This window comes from Siniperca chuatsi, linkage group LG5, assembly GCF_020085105.1.
Source record: "Siniperca chuatsi isolate FFG_IHB_CAS linkage group LG5, ASM2008510v1, whole genome shotgun sequence".
NCBI classification, from domain to species: Eukaryota; Metazoa; Chordata; class Actinopteri; order Centrarchiformes; family Sinipercidae; genus Siniperca; species Siniperca chuatsi.
The window spans coordinates 32965596-32985862 of NC_058046.1; the positions used below are offsets into that span (position 1 = coordinate 32965596).

The 20267-nt window shown below is 42.2% G+C and overlaps 2 protein-coding genes across 3 annotated transcripts in view; both read right to left on the reverse strand.

Moving 5' to 3' along the window:
• Nucleotides 1-20267, reverse strand: part of fam189a2 (family with sequence similarity 189 member A2) — a 43426-nt gene that overhangs the window by 20072 nt on the left and 3087 nt on the right. The window contains exons 2-3 of one of the 2 annotated variants that reach the window (XM_044195708.1): nt 18843-18899; nt 8440-8550 (exon numbers count right to left, since the gene is read on the reverse strand). In XM_044195708.1, coding sequence (XP_044051643.1) covers nt 8440-8550; nt 18843-18899 — 168 coding nt within the window. The remainder of the gene's footprint in view (nt 1-8439; nt 8551-18842; nt 18900-20267) is intronic. The other variant, XM_044195709.1, reaches the window with a different exon arrangement.
• On the reverse strand, nt 1801-4416 carry LOC122875970 (piggyBac transposable element-derived protein 4-like). The gene is made up of 2 exons (XM_044195710.1): nt 3797-4416; nt 1801-3641 (listed from the first exon to the last, which is right to left on the reverse strand). The coding sequence occupies exon 2, from the start codon at nt 3225-3227 to the stop codon at nt 2127-2129; it is 1101 nt and encodes a 366-aa protein (XP_044051645.1). The 5' UTR covers nt 3228-3641; nt 3797-4416; the 3' UTR covers nt 1801-2126.

Below are 20267 nucleotides of genomic sequence, written 5' to 3' on the forward strand. Positions count from 1 at the left end.
TTTATCGTACCATTATTTAATAACTTTTGAACTGCTATTACTGGACTACACGCCATTAGGCAAAAATTCTTACTCTAGATGTCTATCTGATATTGCTGTGGCTAGATTCAAGGAAGCAATCCCATCTGCATTTAATTCAATTTTATGTCGCAATATAACAGAGGACTCGTATGCAAATCGCGGCCCCTCCCAAACTGACCATCTAGTTTATAGCGCTGCAGGCTCACTGTGAACGACACTCGATTCTATCGCTCCTCTAAAAAAGAAGATAATAAAACTAAGAAGGTTAGCTCCATGGTATAACCCCCAAACCCACAAATTAAATCAAACATCATGAAAACTTAAAAGGAAATGGCATTCCAACAACCTGGAAGAATCCCGTTCAGTCTGGCAAGATAGTCTTAAAACATATAGGAAAGCCTTCCGTAATGCCAGAGCAGCTTACTACTCATCATTAATAGAGGAAAATAAAAACAACCCCAGGTTTCTTTTCAGCACTGTAGCCAGGCTGACAGAGAATCATAGATCTATTGAACCATATATTCCTATAGCCCTCAGTAGTAACGACTTCATGAGCTTCTTTAATGATAAAATTTTAACTATTAGAGAAAAAATTCATTAAGTCCTGCTTTTAACCGGTGCCGACTTGTCTTCAAACACGGGAACCTTGGAAACAGCTGTAGAGCCTGATGTGTGTTTTGGCTGCTTTGCTCCTGTCGATCTTCTTCAGCTGACTTCGACGATTAATTCATCTAAGCCATCAACCTGTCTCTTAGACCCCATTCCAACTAGGCTGCTTAAAGATGTTTTAGCCTTAATTAGCACTTCTTTACTGGATATGATCAATCTGACTTTATTAACAGGCTATGTACCACAATCCTTTAAAGTAGCTGTAATTAAACCGCTTCTTAAAAAGCCCACTCTTGATTCTGGGGTTTTAGCCAACTATAGACCTATATCTAACCTTCCCTTTCTTTCTAAGATCCTTGAGAAAGCAGTCACCAATCAGTTGTGTGACTTTCTAAATAACAATAGTTTATTTGAGGATTTTCAGTCAGGGTTTAGAGTGCATCATAGCACAGAGATAGCACTGGTGAAAATTACAAATGACCTTTTAATTGCAACAGACAATGGGCTTGTCTCTGTACTTGTCTTGTTTGATCTTAGTGCTGCGTTCAACACCATTGATCATCACATCCTATTACAGAGACTGGAACATGTAATTGGCATTAAATGAACCACACTAAGCTGGTTTAAATCCTATCTATCAGATCGATTTAAGTTTGTACATGTTAACGGTGAGTCCTCCGTGCACGCTAAAGTTAGTCACGGAGTTCGGCAAGGTTCTGTGCTTGGACCGATTCTATTCACCTTAAATGTGCTTCCTCTAGGCAATAGACTTTCATTGTTATGCAGATGATACCCAATTATAGCTATCGATCAAGCCAGATGAAACTAACCAGTTAACTAAACTTCAGGCATGCCTTAAGGACATAAAGACCCGGATGACCTGCAATTTTCTGATGTTTCCGAGACAAATTATTTAAAGATATAGTTACTGTAGATGGTATTGCCCTGGCCTCCAGCAACACCGTAAGGAACCTCTGAGTTATTTTTGATCAGGATTTATCCTTTAACACTAGAAGTGCCAGAATTCCACAACTACTAGAATTGCCGTAAGCGGTCATTTTGACCGCTAGATACCAAACTCTATATTCTCTAGTGATAAATACCTAAATGGGAGATTAATGTATTTGATGTGTTAGGATATCTTTTAAAAAACCAAATAACACCAAAATGTACATTTAAAAAAGTTTAATTATACATTTATCAATATTCACATCATCGCATACAGTAAACCGTAATTATCGCATAAGCTAAATTCACACCAGTATTTTTCCGTATTTATTCAGCATAACTCAGAACAAGATAATAACAATTAAAAGGATCTATTTGATTCTGAAAAAGTTTGTTTTAACATTTATAACACATTTAAACACATTTAAACAACACAGAAAATAATCGGAAAAGCTTAAAAAAAGAGCCACGAACGACGTTTAGAACCATAAAAGGATTAGGCTACTAATTTTATATTAACTAATTACATCAATAGCGTGCTTGGCTATTTAAGCTTCACAGTCAACGCAAGTAACCTCTATTCTCCGTGCACAATTTCCACACACAGGTTTGCGGCATTTGCAGGTGTCGTGTGTTTTATTTTGTTTGCAGCTTCTCCGAACCTGGCACTGCCTCCGTTTTGGTGTCTGCTGTGGTAGTTGCTTCTGCTGCTGACTGGGACCTTGTGCCAACTGCCATGCTGCCCCCTTTCCCTCCATGAACTCCGCTCTCAGCTCCTCTGCCAGTTGCTGCATGAACTTCCTCTGGGCTATCTTGCTGCTGGTGCACTCCTTGAAGAGGATGTGGGCATTGATTCCAGCCAGGTCGAGGATGTTATAGAAGACAGCCACTGGCCATCTACGCGTACCGCCTTTCACAGAGTACGCCCTTGCCATCTGATCCAGGATGTCCACGCCATATTTGGTGTTATTATAGTATGTTACCGACTCCGGCTTTGCCTTCGGCCCATCGGTAATGCCCACGCTTGTGTGCACGGAGCTCAGAATGCACACATTCTTCCTCGGCTTTCCCTGGTAGATGGTGAGCGTCGCATTTGCACATTTTAGCACCTTTGTGCTGAACAGCTCCGCTTGCTCTTTTGCGGAGGGGGGCAACTCACGCTTCGTTTTCCCCAGGGTGCCAACCAGGCTGGTCTTCTTGGCCTGTAAGGCGGTGGCTAGTTTGAGAGAAGTGAAGAAATTATCTGTAGTAATATTTCTTCCCTTCCCCAGGAATGGCTCCGCCAGTCTCAGCACCACACTCTCTCCCACTAGCTGACCTCTGCTCCACGTCTCCTCTTTTCCCAGATATGGAGCCCTGTTCAGCATATATTTTGAGTTGACATCCGCAGCCAGCCAAAATTTTATTCCAAATTTATCAGGCTTATTTCCCATGTACTGGATAAATCTGCACCGGGCCTTGGTGGGGAACAGCTGCTCATCAATGGTTATGTTGGCACCGGGCTTGTAGCAGGCTATGCTGTTCTGAACAAACTTATTCCAAGTGGCCGATACCAGGGCAAATTTGTCATCCTGCAGACGCACACGTCGGGTCTCTTTTTTGTCGAACCGCAGGAATTTCATTATCTCCCTGAAGCGATTTCTGGACATGGTTTCCTTGAAAAACGGGAAGCCCCATTTTTCCGACCACCTGTGCTCCACGGATATATAGCAGCGCTATGAAGGCCTTCAGTTCAGCCACTGTCAGGTCCCATGAGCTGTCACCACGGTGCTGATGTGCCTCAGGAACAGTGCAGTCCCTAATGTGTTTCAGCATGCCATCATCAAACACACACAAGAAGGCCGTGAGCGCATCTCCGATGTTGCGCTTTGCGTGCGCTGTGGGGCCAGCAGCTTCAGTCAGGACATTTTGGCTCTGCCTTCTCCCTGGACGTTCAGTTGACTGAAGGACCGTCCACACCGTCCCATCCTTCCCCTTTTCCACAGCGGCCTCCGGCCGAGATGACTCCAAGGGCGGGCTGAGCACTCCAGTTGACTCAAGAGCAGGTACTGGTTCGGGAAGGCCTAGGACAACAATAATAACCTATTAATAATAATAATAATAATAATAATAATAATAGCATAATGATAAAAATAACTAGTGAATAGCCAAGGCTATAACTAGCGCAGGGCAGCACAAGACAGGACAGCGGTGCATAGCGGAGAGCAGGGCAGCTCACCTGGAACGTCAGCCGTGAACGGAACATCTGGATCCCTAGTCTCCAATGAAAGTAGCCGCCTCTTTTTCCTCGGTATGGACTCTGAATCACTCTCTGATGAGGACGAAGTGTTTTCTTGCACAAAGGAAAGGTCGCTGTCACTTTCCACCTCCGATAGATCCCCTGCGTCAGAGTCATCGCTGTCCAAGTTCTGAAGCATCTCCAAGGCCATGGCAGCGGTCATCTTTCTCTTCATTCTTTCACTCATTTCAGACATTTTCTAAAGGCTCCTTATAAACTCCAACCTAGGCAATTACTGAATTTCTTAAATTATTGTACTGATAGCCAATTTAGTCTAATAATTTGTATTTATAAGCAAATTAGCATATGCTAATTGCACTAGAGACCGCTAGCGATGTTTCTTTGACAATAGTTCCTATTTGTATAACAAAGCACGTGAAAAATAGAACAATAGAATAGCGCGAAATTCAGTGTGGTCAAAATGAACGCGTATGGCTGAAATAGGTAAAAATGATCATATTTTCTTTTTCTTTTGTGTAATTTATATGAAACCCATTGTAAGTAAAAATACAGACACTTTTAGGAAAAGTCACGTACCAGCAGGATTGTATTTTTTTATTCAACAAAGTTATTGCACATATAAATTTCAAAACGGTCAAAATGACCGTCGTGGCCGTTCTAGTGTTAACTCCCACATGAAACAAACTTCATGGACTGCCTTCTTTCACCTACATAATATTGCAAAAATCAGGCACATGCTGGCTCAAAATTATGCTGAAAAATTAGTGTTGATCCAGAATGCGGCACGTGTACTGACAAAAACTAGGAAAACAGATCATATCTCTCCCATATTAGCTTCTCTGCACTGGCTCCCTGTAAAATCCAGAATAGAATTTAAAATCCTTCTCCTCAACTACAAAGCTCTTAATGGTCTGGCACCATCGTATCTTAAAGATCTCATAATACCATATTATCTTACTAGAACAGAACTCCCAGAATGCAGGGTTACTTGTGGTTCTTAGAGTCTCCAAAAGCAGAATGGGAGCCAGAGCCTTCAGTTATCAAGCTCCTCTCCTGTGGAATCAGATCCCAGTTTGGGTTTGGGAGGCAGACACCATCTCCACATTTAAGAGTAGACTTAAAACTTTCCTCTTTGATAAAGCTTATAGTTAGGGCTGGCTTGGGTGAGAACTGAATCATCCCTTAGTTATGCTGCTATAGGCCTAGACACCTGGGAGACTTCCCATGATGTGCCTCTTTCCTCTCTCCTTCTCTTCCTCTCCATCTGTATGCATTTTTATCCCATTACTGCATGTTACTAACTCAACATCTTCTCTCTACCATAGTTATGTGCTTTCTTGTTTCTCTCCTGCCTCCGGAGCTGCAGAGACTGGATCTGTGGTTGTGGGCCACCTGCTGCTCCAGTGTTCCTGCTCAACAACTGCTACTACAGTTGTTGTTATTGGCTCTGTTACTGATGCTGACATTATTTTTCCTATAGCTGTCATTCCTATTATTACTAATTTATTAATATTAACACTACAATTACTAGTCTACTATTAAAAAAATCATTCTACGTGGTCTTTGCATTTTGCCTAATTAATATTATAAAGAGTACGGTCTAGACCTGCTCTATAGGAAAAGCGCAATTAGATAACTTCTGTTATGAATTGGCGCTATATAAATAAAATTGAATTGAATTGCTAGTACTGTCTTATCCTACCCCAAGTAGACACGCGTCCTTAATTAGCATAGTGCCTCAAAATTCTGTGCACTGTTCAATTCTCCTGGCAATGTGTTTCCCGATTCCTCCAACACCAACGATTTGGTTGATTATTTTAACTACTTGTGTTCTTCAACCTAAGATCTCATAGCGCTTCTGAAAAATAGACCAAACCCAAAGACTAGAAAACAGCCATGGTTAAATTTGGAGCTGTAAAAGGAAATGCAGAAGAGCAGAACGCAGATGGAAGAAATCAGGTCTCCAGGTCCACTTTGTGGCTAAGAGTTATTACTCCTTTATAATGGGATAGTGAAGGATGCAAGAACACTTCATTTCTCTGCACTTATTTCTGCCCATCAGCACAACCCCAGATTCCTATTTAAGACTGTGGATCAGTTAGTTAACCCCTCTCCTTGTGCCCCTGCAAATTGTGATGCTGGTTGTGAAAAGTTTCTTTTGCACTTTGCTGGTAAGGTGGAGTTAGTAAGATCTGATATAAGCCCTAATCCTGCCTTTTTAGATGTGGATCACCCGCTCAGGGATTCTTTGAGCAATTTTTCTGCTGTTACTCTGCCTGACCTCGCAGACATCATGTCTCTTATGCGAGTATCCTTCAGCCCTCTGGACAAAATCCCAACTAGGTTTTTATTGGAAGTTATGGATTGTATTGCGCCCCTTTTATAAATTATTTTGAACAGCTCGCTGTCTACTGGCTGCGTCCCAGATTACTTTAAAACTGCTTGTGTCCAGCCAGTCCTAAAAAAACCTGGGCTAGATCCCACCCTTCTGGATGACGATCGCCCAATCTCTAAACTGCCTTTTATTTTGAAGATTCTCAAAAAACTTGTGTCTAAGCAGCTTCTTGCTGCTGTGGAAAACAATAATACCTTTGAAGTTCCAATCTGGCTTTCATCAACACCACAGCACTGAGACAGCCTTTCTGAAAGTCACTAATGACTTTTTAATGAACGCAGACGCAGGCATGTGTTCAATTCTTGTACTGCTGGACTTAAGTGCTGCCTTTAACACAATTGATCATGGCATTCTTTTAGATAGATTGATGCACTGGGTGGGCATGTCTGGCACTGCACTAGACTGGTTCTCATCTTATCTGTCCAATAGGAAATTCTGTGTCAGCATTAACAACTTCATGTCATCCTTTTCCCATATCAAGTACGGTGTGCCTCAAGGTTCAATTCTGGGAACAATACTGTTCTCCTTATACATGTTTCCTTTGGGTGATGTCATCTTCAGACATAGGATTTCTTTTCATTGTTATGTGGATGACATTCAGTTGTACCTCCCTGTCAAGCCCACTGATCTTAGTACGCTGAGTTCTCTGCAGGACTGCCTGTCTGACAAAAAAACTGGATGTCGATAAAGTTTTTTCAGCTCAACTCAAATAAAACTGAAATCCTTGTCATTGGACCCCAACACATCACTAAACAAATACTGCCATCTACTGGTAACCTGTCACAACATATCAAGCCTGTTGCAAGAAATCTTGGTGTCCTGTTTGACAGCAATTTCTGTTTTGAGCAACATATTACTAAGCTTGTCCAATCATGTTTTTATCACCTCAGAAACAGTGCAAAAATCCTATATATTTTAAATCTTACTGATGCAGAAACTGTTGTACATGTTTTTATTTCCTCACGCCTTGATTATTGTAACAGTCAGTTCACTTTTCTTAATCCAAAAACTTTGAAACGACTGCAGACTGTAAAGATCTCAGCTGCTCGGCAGTTAACCAGGACCAAGAGGTATGATCACATCACACCTGTTTTAGCCTCTTTACATTGGCTCCCTGGTTGTTTTAGGATTGATTTTAAGATCTTACTAATTACTTTTAAGGCTCTTCGTGGCCTGGCTCCAGACTATATTTTAGATTTTGTAATCCCTTATGAATCTTCACATAGTTTGAGATCTTCAGGCAGGGGTCTTCTGTCTGTTCCTGAGTCCAGGATGAAAACTAAGTGGGACAGAGCTTTTGCCATCAGGGCCCCGAGGCTCTGGAACAACCTGCCCGAAGAAATTAGGCTGCCTGAGTCAGTGTCTTCTTTTAAGTCTCTTCTCAAGATGCATTTATAAAGCATATCCTGATTTTACCTGAGCTGTCTGTTTATTTTATTGGGGTTTTTTTTTTTTTTCTTTTATATTTTATCATTTACTGTGGTATTTTATTTCTCTTGTTGTGAAGCACTTTGTACTTTTTTTGATAAGTGCTCTATAAATAAAGTTTCATCATTATTATTATTATTATTACTACAGCATGTTACTAACTCAACATCTCTGTCCTCGTTTCTCTCCTCTCATTCTGTCGCTTTCAGCAGGTATTTCTACCTCCGGAGCTGCAGAGTCTGGATCTGTGGTTGTGGGCCACCTGCTGCCCCATGTTCCTGCTCGACAACTGCTACTACAGTTGTTGTTATTGGCTCTGTTACCATTGTTGTTATTATTATTCTTATGACTGTCTTTCCTATTATTATTCATTTTTAATATTAATATTACCACTACCATTACATTATTACTATTTTAAAATTGTAGGTGGTATTTGTATTGTGCTCCCCCCCCTTAAAATATCGTTTCCTTTATGAGCCCTTGGCACTATATGATTTTGTATTTTGTATTATTTTGTACTGTTGTTCAAATTTAAAAACAACAAAACAAAAACATAAAAGCCAATGAGACTCCATCCACAGTGATTAAATGATAAAAAGTGATTTTCTTTGTAACTTACTGTGCATCCTTCGGTTTACTTGCCATGTTATATCCTTCCCCAGTAAACTGATTCAACATGACTATGACTACTGACTTTCCACAGGAGGAACAGGGGGAAGCAGAGAGACTGTGAACAAGAAAGAATACAGGAAATGTACAAATGATGAGAGCAAAACCAGACAGACACAAACAGCCTCACCAGTTGGCAGCTGGTCATACTGGAAACCAGCTGGGCTCCCTGGCAGCACAGGATGAATCCAGCCAGATTAAGGAGTACACACACCACAGACAGCAGGACAAACACATTGACCTGGAGATGAAGGGATGGGGGGGGGGGTGAAAGAAGAAGGTAACATGGATCATTGTGGTTTGACCCAGTGGACATATTATACGTATAATGCAAAAAAGACTTAAACATAATGTAATCAAATGGCAAGAGACAGTGACAAAACAGTTACAGCAAGTTGAAATGTAGCACAGGCCATATGCAAACACAGAGAGAGATGAGATGACATTAGATTAGAATACAGTCCATCATAAAAGTCATCCCTTTTTGCAGATTTTCTAATTTTTTTTTATTTTTATTTATAATGCTGAGGATGTTTTATGAGTCTTTGGTGGCCAGTGCTATCCTGTATGCTGTTGCATGCTGGGGCAGCAGGTTGAGGGTAGCAGACGCTAACAGACTCAACAAACTGATCCGTAAGGCCAGTGACATTGTGGTGGTGGAGCTGGACTCTCTGTCGGTGGTGTCAGCTGGCCAAACTACATGCCATCTTGGACAGTGTCTTCCACCCACTCCATGATGTGCTGGTCAAACAAAGGAGTACCTTCAGCGAAAGACTCATCCCCCCAAAATGCACCACAGAGCGCCACAGGAAGTAATTCCTGCCTGTGGCAATCAAACTCTTTAACGCCTCCCTCTAAGTGTATGACCTTAAGTCGATAAACTGAACATTGGATCATTAACATCACTGTAATACTTGAAATAATTGTGCAATATTCTCTGTTTAATACTCCGGTGCAATATACTCTGTTTTCAGTTTAAATTATTGATATTTATTAATACTTCTATTACTGCTGTGCAATATCCACCGTCTCATAATCATCTTAATAAGCTACACTTAACTTGACAGTAAATGCACTACTACTTATTACTTATTTTATTACATTGTATTATTATGCCGTACATACTTATCATCAACTGGTAATCCACTTTGTACTTTACACTTATTTTAATTATATTATACTTATACCCACTTGGTACTTAATTTATCTGACCTGTATTATAGTGTATTATATTTTTTGCTTAGTACTTCTATTCCTGTGTGCACTGATGTGATAGTGAGCAGATGTAACAAAAGAGTTTCCCATCGGGGATCAATAAAGTATTTCTGATTCTGATATATATTTTTAGTACTGAAAGGAGGAAAAGAATGTCAGAAATGTTCCTTTAGTCTCGAAGCCTCTGAGTGGGTGGACTGGTGTACATGTCTGACTGACAGCTGTGCCAACATGAGCATAGATACAGATTGTACAATTTGCCCTGGAAACTGTTGCTTAAAAGCCAAGGACAGTAGTGGTGTTAAAGAATAATGACCAAACCAGTCAGTTCTACAGTGTCCAATGTTTATCCAAAGTTTTTAAGTTGTTTAATGTGCTTCAGCTGACGAGTTCTTTCGATTCATAGCCTGCAAACTGATGTTAGCATTACACTTTTCCCAGGTGGATGTTTGTTTGGCAGCTCGTTCATCAAGCCAAGGTACAGCACAAGATGTGTCTTTGAGTGCGTCTACATTAAGCCAGTTAAATTTGTAAACGCATCTCTTCCTCTCCGTTTCAGCCCTCTTTCCAGACTAAAATGTTTTTCTCCCTCAAAAACAGAGCTAAAACAGCCTCCAGAGTGTTTAAATCTTAAAATGCCGGCTTGGTGTTTCAGTGTGTAGGGGACAAATGGAGCTTTAACAGTACAATGACGTAAGCTGCTCAGAGGGGGTCGGGGCTGTGTGCCAGTAAAGAAGGACTTTTTGTCTCCTCAAACCTTCTCTGTGATCGTTCATTTTAAATGTCAATAAAGCTGAATACACAGCAGAGCTGTTGGCATTAACCTGGATTTACGCTGATTTTGTCAGACAACGACCCCATTATAAAATATGGAATTTAACACTTCAGCACAGCAGTTTGGGAATAACTGCTGGTTAACATGTAGTGTTTAGGGGCCGCGATTAAATCATTATTTCACTTGTTCAGTTGTTTAACAACAGAAACAGAAAAATATGTAAATGAGAACAACAATATGACCACTGAACAGAGGTTTAATGGGCGGAGCAGAGTAACAGTGCTCAGTCACAGATGGCTGTGTAGCAGCAAAGCTAAGTAAACTTTCTGCTGTCTCTAACTTTCTCTGTGATCACGCATTTCAAACGTCGATATAGCCAATCATACAGCACAGGTGTTGTCATTAACCTGTATTCATGTTGATTTTGTCAAGACCAGATAGCCACCATAAAATAATGACTTTATCAGCCATCTGTCTGTCTCACTCCTTACCAGATGTTGGCTGTAATGGGCAATGTTGTTGTTTGCCAACTGAAAAGAGGACGAAGAAGAGATTTAGCAGCTTTTATGTTGCTCATGTGTTTCACTGTAGACAGACGTCTACAAAAACCACCTGGAAACACTGTTAACATAGACGTAAGTAGTTTTCACACAAACACAGCATTTTAAAAAAATTTAAATTTAAGTCTGTGACTGTTGTGTTGTTTGCCATCTGGCTGTTAGTCAGTAGTCAGCCTTTGTTGACACAGAGTACACCAAGTGTGAATTAGTGTTTTTAGGAGGTTTGAACTTGGCAAGCTGAACTCAAGAGTTCAAACACAGAAGAACAGGAGGACAAAGTAGATTACTGGGACAACAGCATTCTTGCAACACGGGGTGGCCTTTATTTGGAAGCAGTCACAGGTAACATAATGTATTTCTCATCAAGGATAGCGCTGATAGCAGAAATAATCAAAAATGTGTCACAGTGATCTGTTAGATGAAGAGCTGCAGGCGACACCTCCGACTCCCCAGCAACATAGCCAACACCTTTTACTGTGTCCTGCTGTTGTGTGGAAAACTACTCACACCATGTATAGCATGAAATCAGATGGAGGTTGTAATTATTAATGATTGACTTCTTTATTAAAGCAACCTGAGTTTCTTTGGCTGCACTTTAAACAGTTACATCAGCTGCTCTAACAATGGAGTCAAGGTGTGTTTGCTGTAGTTTTAAATCGCACTTGCTGTGTGTTGTGTGTGCCCGCCAGAGGCTTCGTCTTAAACCACCATAAATTGACATTTTAGCTAGTTTTTAAGCCACGTTTCTATGCTACACTTTTTTCCTGGCTGTTTTCAGTGATCGGATGGATGGATTTTAAGTGATGGCTGGCTGTCAACTTGACGTGGTTTACCGGACTGCCTTCACTGCAGCTAGCTCAGCTAGGGTTCTTTTTAGGCTAGCTGGTCGCTACTATTAAGGAGTTTAAGCTTTTAGCACTGTTACGGGCTAACTGCACGTGTGATTTCTGAGTGTGGCTCTTGCCACCATACCTTCTCAAAGCTGAAGAAAAGTATCGCTTGTCTGGAAGCCGAGCTCAGCTCCTCTGGCTGCGGCAACCAGAATACAACCATCCCATCTCACTTCCCTGACTGCTCCACTCCAGTACTGGACAATGATCCCACTCTTCCGTGGCTCTGCTCCATCATCACTGGTGCCCTGGAGCATGAAGCCGTTTCAGCTAAGCCTGAAGATCCGTGGCTCCTCATGGGTGCAAAGCCCAAAGCAAAGCAATGGCCATGGGATGCACGGTCACTCATCGGCGGGGGTGGCAAGAAGGTTCCGGTGAGTTCGACTCCACATCAACTGGAGCACTGGACTGTAGCCTGCAAGGATAGACATGGTGCAAAGCACCCATCTCCCCCTCCTTCACATCGGGACCTCCCGCTGGCCAACAGGTTTGACATCCTGGATACACAGGACTTTCCTCCATTGGAGGGATGCTCCCATTTTTCAGCAGTCAAGTCTTCCTCCTCTCGCCGCAAGTTACTGAAAGAGGCACCAATGGCACCGCCAGTCAGCAATCTGAGCTGACAAAAGCAGACTTCCACAATCTAGACGTCTTCCAACACCACATGGACACACCTATGATTTATGAGATAGAAAAAACAAGGTAAACTACACCCAGATGCCCCTAAGCATGGCCGGGAACGTCGCACCAGCTTATGTCCTTTTAGATCAGAGATATGGATGGATTGATGGGAAAACTGCCTCCTCTAGCTGGAGAAGCAGAAGACTGGATTGCAACATTGGAAAGCCTCACAATGGGAGAAACTCTTTGTGCTGGAGAATATGAGAGCCCTCCTGGTTGCAAAGAAGTTACTTAAGATGGTAGGAATATGATCTGCGGATCCTGACCACAGACCATTCAACACCTTCAGGAATCTACTGTGGGATGCCTTACGACAGGAATATCCAACTGGCAGAAACATAGACAGAGTAGGAGATATCAAGATGAACCCTGGAGAAGGAATGCTGGAATATTTGAAGAGAGTAGCCAAACTCTGGGCACAACATACTGGTGCCAGACACGATTCAGAAAAAGATGATGAGGTCAACAGAAACAAGAAAAAGGCAAAACAGATGGTGGCAACCTCTTCTCCACCAGACGGCAGCTGGCAGCAGGAAGTGACAAAGGCTGTCTAAGAGGCCATTAAAGTCCAATTGCCACCAGCTGGACCAGCACCACCTGCGGCTCAGCAGCAGTGTCCCAACTCTCAATATCCCCAACCAGGATACCCCCAGCCAGGACCACAATGGGGAGGTCTTGGAAGGGGATGAGAAAGAGGATACACAGGAGGCCCCGCCCCTGCTCCCTATGCGGACAACTCGGACAATGGGCCAGAGACTGCTCTGGAAGAGGAGGGGGTTCCCAAGCTCTGCCACAACAACAAGGCCAATTTCACCCCAGAGGAGGAAGGGGAGGGCCAAGAGGAGGAGGCCCCTGGCTGCCATTTCTGGCCCAGATGCTAGCATCTGTGTGGGAATCAGAAGAATAGTGAAGGGGGCCGGGGACAAATGCAGGCCAGTTTTTAACACCTATTACAGAACCAATGGTGGCTTGTGATATCAATGGCAAGACTTACTTGTTAATGGTGAACACTGGAGCCACTTACTCCTGTATAAACTCGCAGTTTCCGCTATCCTCCAGGAGCCTTGCTGTTGTTGGATTCTCAGGGAAGCTTCAGACACAGAATTTCACTTTACCATTGGCAGTGACACATGTAAAACCTGGAAACCATGGTTGAAGACTCTACATCCATACAAGGCCCCTACCGGATGATCTACATTGCACTTTGAACTATGTCACTCAGCTAGATGAGATCTATGACCAAGCATGGCAAGAAAAAGTAAACTCCACAATGCAGCAATTCCAAATCACTTCTATCTTCACTGGAAAGGAGGGTGTGGTGGCAGGCTGCTCACTGACAGAAGATCAAAAAGGATGGTACACTTTAGACACCGAATCAAGCTCACATGTCACCCTGGCAGTAGGGAGCCAGTATGAAACTAGATCATTGGGCCCAATGGTGAAAAGATTACTCATACTCACATGGCAACGTACAGAGGTCCCTCGGGTATGGAAAGCAAAAGAAGAAGACGTGGTGCATTTCCGTCCCCACAAAGGAAAAAACAGTGTTTGAAGACAAGGAACTCCCCAGATATCATGGCAGAGAAAAGACGGACCGCCCTGATACTCCAAGACTATTAGACGATGTACCGTCAAAAATTTGGACAATAGCCATTACCATGTTCCTGAGTATGTGGAGCTCACACAACCCCTGCGAGACATGGTGGCGGATATGGGAAATTGCAACCTCACTGCCACCTTATCTTGGACTCAACCTGCAGAAGAGGCCTTCACTCTCACGAAACAAGCACTGGCACAAGCTGCTGCTCTGACATCACCTGACTACACAAACCCTTTCCATCTTTATGTTTCTGAAAAAGTTGGAGAAGTTAATGCTGTGCTTTTCCAGAAAAAGGAGGGAGAAAGAAGAGTGCTAATGTACCACAGCTCTCAACTGGATAATATGGAAACAAGGTTCATGGCAGCATTGGCAAAAGCAATCAGAAAAACAAGCCACATAGTAATGTGCCACAAACTGAAATCGAACTGATCATGGTGTAGTGGCATTTTTGGGATCAAGTGCATTCCCACAGCAAGAAAAATGAAAATTTCATACATTCTGTTTCAACCACATGTCACATACCACACTGAAGGTGTGAACATGGCAAGTGGACTGTGCGGAAAGAGCTTAGAAAGATCTCGAATCTGGAAACAGAACCTCTACAAAACAACAAGAGAACTGGAGTTGGCATGCAAGAACAAGCAGGAGCATATGAGCAAAGTGAATGCCACCGGAAAGGAGCAGCAAAGAAGGAAGGCCTGTGGAGAGCTCATTATGGAAGACTAGTTGCTCCAGCCAATCTTTGTCAGCTACTACTCAAACAAGCACACGGACCAGCTCATGAGAACAAGAAGAAAACACAGAAGAACATTGAAGGATGCTGGTGGCATCCCACATGACAGCCATAGTGGAAAACTATAGTTCTTGCTCATGGTGGGATTTGTTGGGTCTCTGTAATTAATATTATAAAGAGTACGGTCTAGACCTGCTCTATAGGAAAAGTGCAATGAGATAACTTCTGTTATGAATTGGCGCTATATAAATAAAATTGAACTGAATTCAATTGAAAACTATGTGACAGACTGCTACACTTGCAATGGACACAACCCTAGGCAGGCATTCAAATGCCCAATGGGAAGGTTTCTAGTACCAGAAGCACCATTCCAAGACATCATGATCAACTTTACCGATATGGGTGTGGAAAACAGAACAAAAGGCTACCGTTACTTGCTGGTGATGGTAGACCGATTTACCAAGTGGGTAGAGGCAATACCATGCAAGAAAGAGTCAGCAGATGTAGTGGTAAAATGGTTGAAAAATCACCTAATACCTAGATATGGGGTTCCACACAGTGTACGCTCTGATAACATCTCACATTTCAGTAACAAACAGCTGGGGGAGGTGGAAAAAGCACTGGGAATAACACATAGATTTGGAGCAGTGTATCATCCCGCATCACAGGGTCTGGTGGAAAGAGCCAATCAAACTCTGAAAAGAAAAATTGCTAAAATCTGTTTTGGCACAAAGCTCAGTTGGGCGGATGTGTTGCCTTTAGCGCTTATGTCCATGAGAACCTCCCCAGGGGTCAAGACACACTTGACACCCCATGAGTTGCTGACAGGTAGGCCAATGCCAGGGCCACCCAGGGAGGGAGGTCATATGCCCCCTCTGGATGTCTGGCAGATTGACTATGACGAATACATGACTGCACTGACTAACTTGACCCGAATTTTTTGTAAACACGTACAGCTGGCTGAACCCGAAGCAACCACCACAGAGACTCCAGCAGTACAGGTAGGGGGATTGGGTACGAGTGAAAGTTCACGAGAGAAAGTGGACTGATCTCAGGTGGACAGGACCTTATGAAGTGGTTGAGTGTACCTCCCCCGCAGTCCAGGTAAAAGGAAAAGCTGGAGCAATTTGGCACCACCTGACACATTGTGTACCAGCCCCACCACCCTCATGCACATTAGCGGAGGTTAGAACTGAATTGACTGAACAGGAGTAAGGGCTCTAAAAGATAAAACTGAGAACCTGAACCAAAGAGTTGAGAAGCCCTAACTGTCATAACTGACCCTATGGGTTGACCGTGGCACCCTTTTCGCCAACCAGGCCTCTGTGGCCTAAGAGGAACAATTGGGACCGACTTCTCTTATGCCCTGGCAGAGGAGGATGGCTTTAGATATGCTGTTGGCAGAAAAGGGCGGAGTCTGCAAAATGTTTGCGGACTTGTGCTGTACATTCATTCCCAATAATACTGCCCCTGATGGAAGCATTACCAAGGCTCTAGCAGGCCTTACTTCCCTGTCTGAAGAGTTGGCTGAAAATTCAGGCATCAACGATCCATTTAGTAATTGGGCAGATCATTATTTTGGTAAATATAAGGCCCTATTCATGTCCCTAATTGTTTCCATTGCTTGTTTCGCAGCCATTTTAGTGTGCTATGGCTGTTGCTGCATCCCCTGCTTACGTGCATTGATCAGAAGTCTCTGCTGCTGCCCTTACCAAAGAGAAAGACCCTCCGCCTTATCAAATGCCCCTGTTAGGTTAAGATTTGGAGTCAGATGAGGAAGAAGAGTTACAGCGGGTACAGGTAGAGAGGGAAGGGGGTTGTAGTGTGTAGTTGCACCATTTTGATTGAGTTTATACCTTAAAAGGTATAAAAAGGAGGGATTTGTGAGAATTAATAATTTAAACAAAGGTTGCTTGCCTATTATACTAATACCATGTTGAAACTTTTGTACACACACAGACACACACACACACACACACACACGCAGGGCATGAGGCTTAACAATTCAAAGTGTTGTCCTGCAGACTTGCTGACTGCAGGGGAAAGTTGATTAGCTGTTGCAAACACGCTTACATTTACACAAAGAAACAGGGATATCAGAAAGAACATCATGTACTGAAGACAGTATGTATTATAATGGCCATGAGAAGAGAAGTAGCAGTTGTGGGGAACGAAGCAGACTTTAGCAACTTACAAACAGAGGAAGTGTAGGATTCCTCCCCAAGGGCGCTGTCTCCACACGAATGGTGGAATCGTGTGCCAAGAGGCTGGGACCAGCCTGTGCACCAATGAAGGGAGAGCTAAGTCTAAACCACAGCTCCTCCCCCACCTCTGTAGAAACCTATCAGATAGTTGCACAGTCTCATTTAAAACTCTGCGTAATGTTAAGAAGAGCACTCTTACCTAGGATGTTGACTACAGATTAACAACTTGCTAACTGTGGTTTTCTGAATAGAAAAGATCCTTGTTCAAGATATGTTTTGATTCTCCAATGCTTAATGAATGCCAAATTATGGATTAGTTTCTCTCCAGACATTTCTTTTGCAAACAACGAATGCACTGACAATGTTGATACATTTTCTTCATCTCAACTAAAATAAAACTGAAATCCTTGTTATTGGGCCCGAAATACCACTAAACAAATACTGCCTACTGGTTACCTGTCACAACATATCAAGCCTGTTGCAAGAAATCTTGGTATCCTGTTTGATAGCAATTTATGTTTTGAGCAACATATCACTAAGCTTGTCCAATCATGTTTTTATCACCTCAGAAACAGTTCAAAAATCCAATCTATTTTAAATTCTAGTGATACAGAAACTGTTGTACATGCTTTTATCTTCTCACACCTTGATTATTGTAACAGTCTGTTCACTTTTCTTAATCCAAAAACTTTGAAACGACTGCAGACTGTACAGAACTCAGCTGCTCAGCTTTTAACCAGGACCAAGAGGTATGATCACATCACACCTGTTCTAGCCTCTTTCCATTGCCTCCCTGTTTGTTTTAGGATTGATTTTAAGATCTTATTGATTACTTTTAAGGCTCTTCATGGCCTGGCTCCAGATTATATTTTAGACCTATTAAATCCCTTATGAACCTTTGTGTAGTTTGAGATCTTCGGGCAGGGGCCTTCTGTCTGTTCCTGAGTCCAGGATGAAAACTAAAGGGGACAGAGCTTTTGCCATCAGGGCCCCAAGGCTCTGGAACAACCTGCCCGAAAAAAATTAGGTTGTCTAAGTCAGTGTCTTCTTTTAAGTCTCTCCTCAAAACGCTTATTTATCTGAAAGCATTTCCTAAATTTTACCTGAGCTGTCTGTTTATTTTATTGTTTTTTATGTATTTTATCATTCACTGTGGTGTTATATTTCTCTCTCTGTGAAGCACTTTGTACCTTGTTTATAAGTGCTTTATAAATAAAGTTTTATTATTATTTATTATTGCTGCTACCATGGTAACCACAGGTGTCGCCAAATCAACCAAAACTGAAATCTTAAGGATTCTGTGCCAGAGCACAGGTGGAGCAGGTGTAGGCATCCATTTGCCACGGTTTACTGAGAAGATACAGCTTTTCACTATAAGTGACATCACACATACAACGACTTCACTATCTTCATCTCCTGGTATTTCAGACTTTACAGATTTGTTAATTAGCTTTTTCCTTTCTGAGTAGGTTTGCCTCAGCATAGTATATGTTGCAAACTTTTCTCTATTCACCATTTATTTAATGTTCTGGCTGTTCAGTTAGTAGGGTATTTGGAAGAAATCCCTATTTCCATACACATCTACATATCTGTCTTTTTTTATCTAGGTCTAGTTTGTTCAGTCATGTGCCACAGAGAGTCAACAGTCACCTCAGCTGGTGATTTCACTGATGACTTCTTACCCTCTACCTGAAGGAATACTGATCAGTGGATGGAGTCCTCCTAACCTCCAGACTGCTGGTTCTCCATGGAATATGGTTGGACAGGTCTGATTACATAACAGTTTAAATCCAACAATCCGTTTTACTATTGGATTTCAGCAAAACAACATTGTAATCACTGCTTTATAGAAGGAACCAAAATCATGTCCCTTACCAGTAGCAGCATGGGCCTTCTCCATGTTGTGAGGCCTACGATGCCTGACAGAATGACCTGGTAAGACATGCAGAAAAATAATGTTCATGTGGTGCAACATGTGTGAAAAAAATGACAACACAGAACTATACAAGCAGACACATGCATTTATCTAACAAAATGTAACACAAAACTCCAGGTAAAAAGTTAGATTTTAAAAATAGCAGAAGTAACACAAACAATGCAGTTTAACCATTTATTGATTTTTATTACTTTGAAGGAGTCTAGCTCACATTTAAAACCTCATTTGTATTTTCTCCCCAGGTCTCTCTTCACTTTACCTTCGATGGATCAAATAACAGTTTTGTAGTTATTGGAACAGTGCCTGAATTGGACCAGTACTCACTGGTACATGCTAGCACATTCAATTTATTTTTTACCTCTGTGCACTGTTACTTATTGCTGCATACCAACACTTTCTAATAAATGTAGGTTAAATTCTCAAAGATTGGCCAGGCCCAGTAATTACCTCAGCAGAGGGTACCAGGCCTTTATCTGAAGCAGCCTTATAATTAGAGACCAACCTGTTCTCATTCCAAGGTTGTCAAATATCAACATTTTGTCTCATACATACGCAAAAGGTACCCTTTAACTCCTACGTAACATTGCAAAAATCAGGCACATCCTGTCTCAAAATGATGCCGAAAAACTAGTCCATGCATTGGTTACTTCTAGTTTGGACTATTGTAATTCCTTATTATCAGGCTGCCAGAATAAGTCCCTTAAGACTCTCCAGTTGATCCAGATTGCTGCGACACGTGTACTGACAAGAACTAGGAAAAGAGATCATATCTCTCCAGTATTGGCTTCTCTGCACTGGCTCCCTGTAAAATCCAGAATAGAATTTAAAATCCTTCTCCTCACCTACAAAGCTCTTAATGGTAAGGCACCATCATATCTTAAAGAGCTCTTAATACCTTATTACCCCACTAGAACACTGCGCTCCCAGAATGCAGGGTTACTTGTGGTTCCTAGAGTCTCCAAAAGTAGAATGGGAGCCAGAGCCTTCAGTTATCAAGCTCCTCTCCTCTTTGGGTTCGGGAGGCAGACACCATCTCCACATTTAAGAGTAGGCTTAAGACTTTCCTCTTTGATAAAGCTTATAGTTAGGGCTGGCTTGGGTGAGTCCTGAATCATCCCTTAGTTATGCTGCTATAGGCCTAGACTGCCTAGACTGGAGCTGCAGAGACTGGATCTGTGGTTGTGGGACACCTGCTGCCCTTGTGTTCCTGCTCGACACCTGCCACTACAGTTGTTGTTATTGGCATTGTTACTATTAATGTCATTATTATTCCTATGACTATCATTCCTATTATTATTACTTTATTGGTATTGATGTTACCACTAACATTACATTATTGCTATTTTAAAATTCTAGGTGGAATT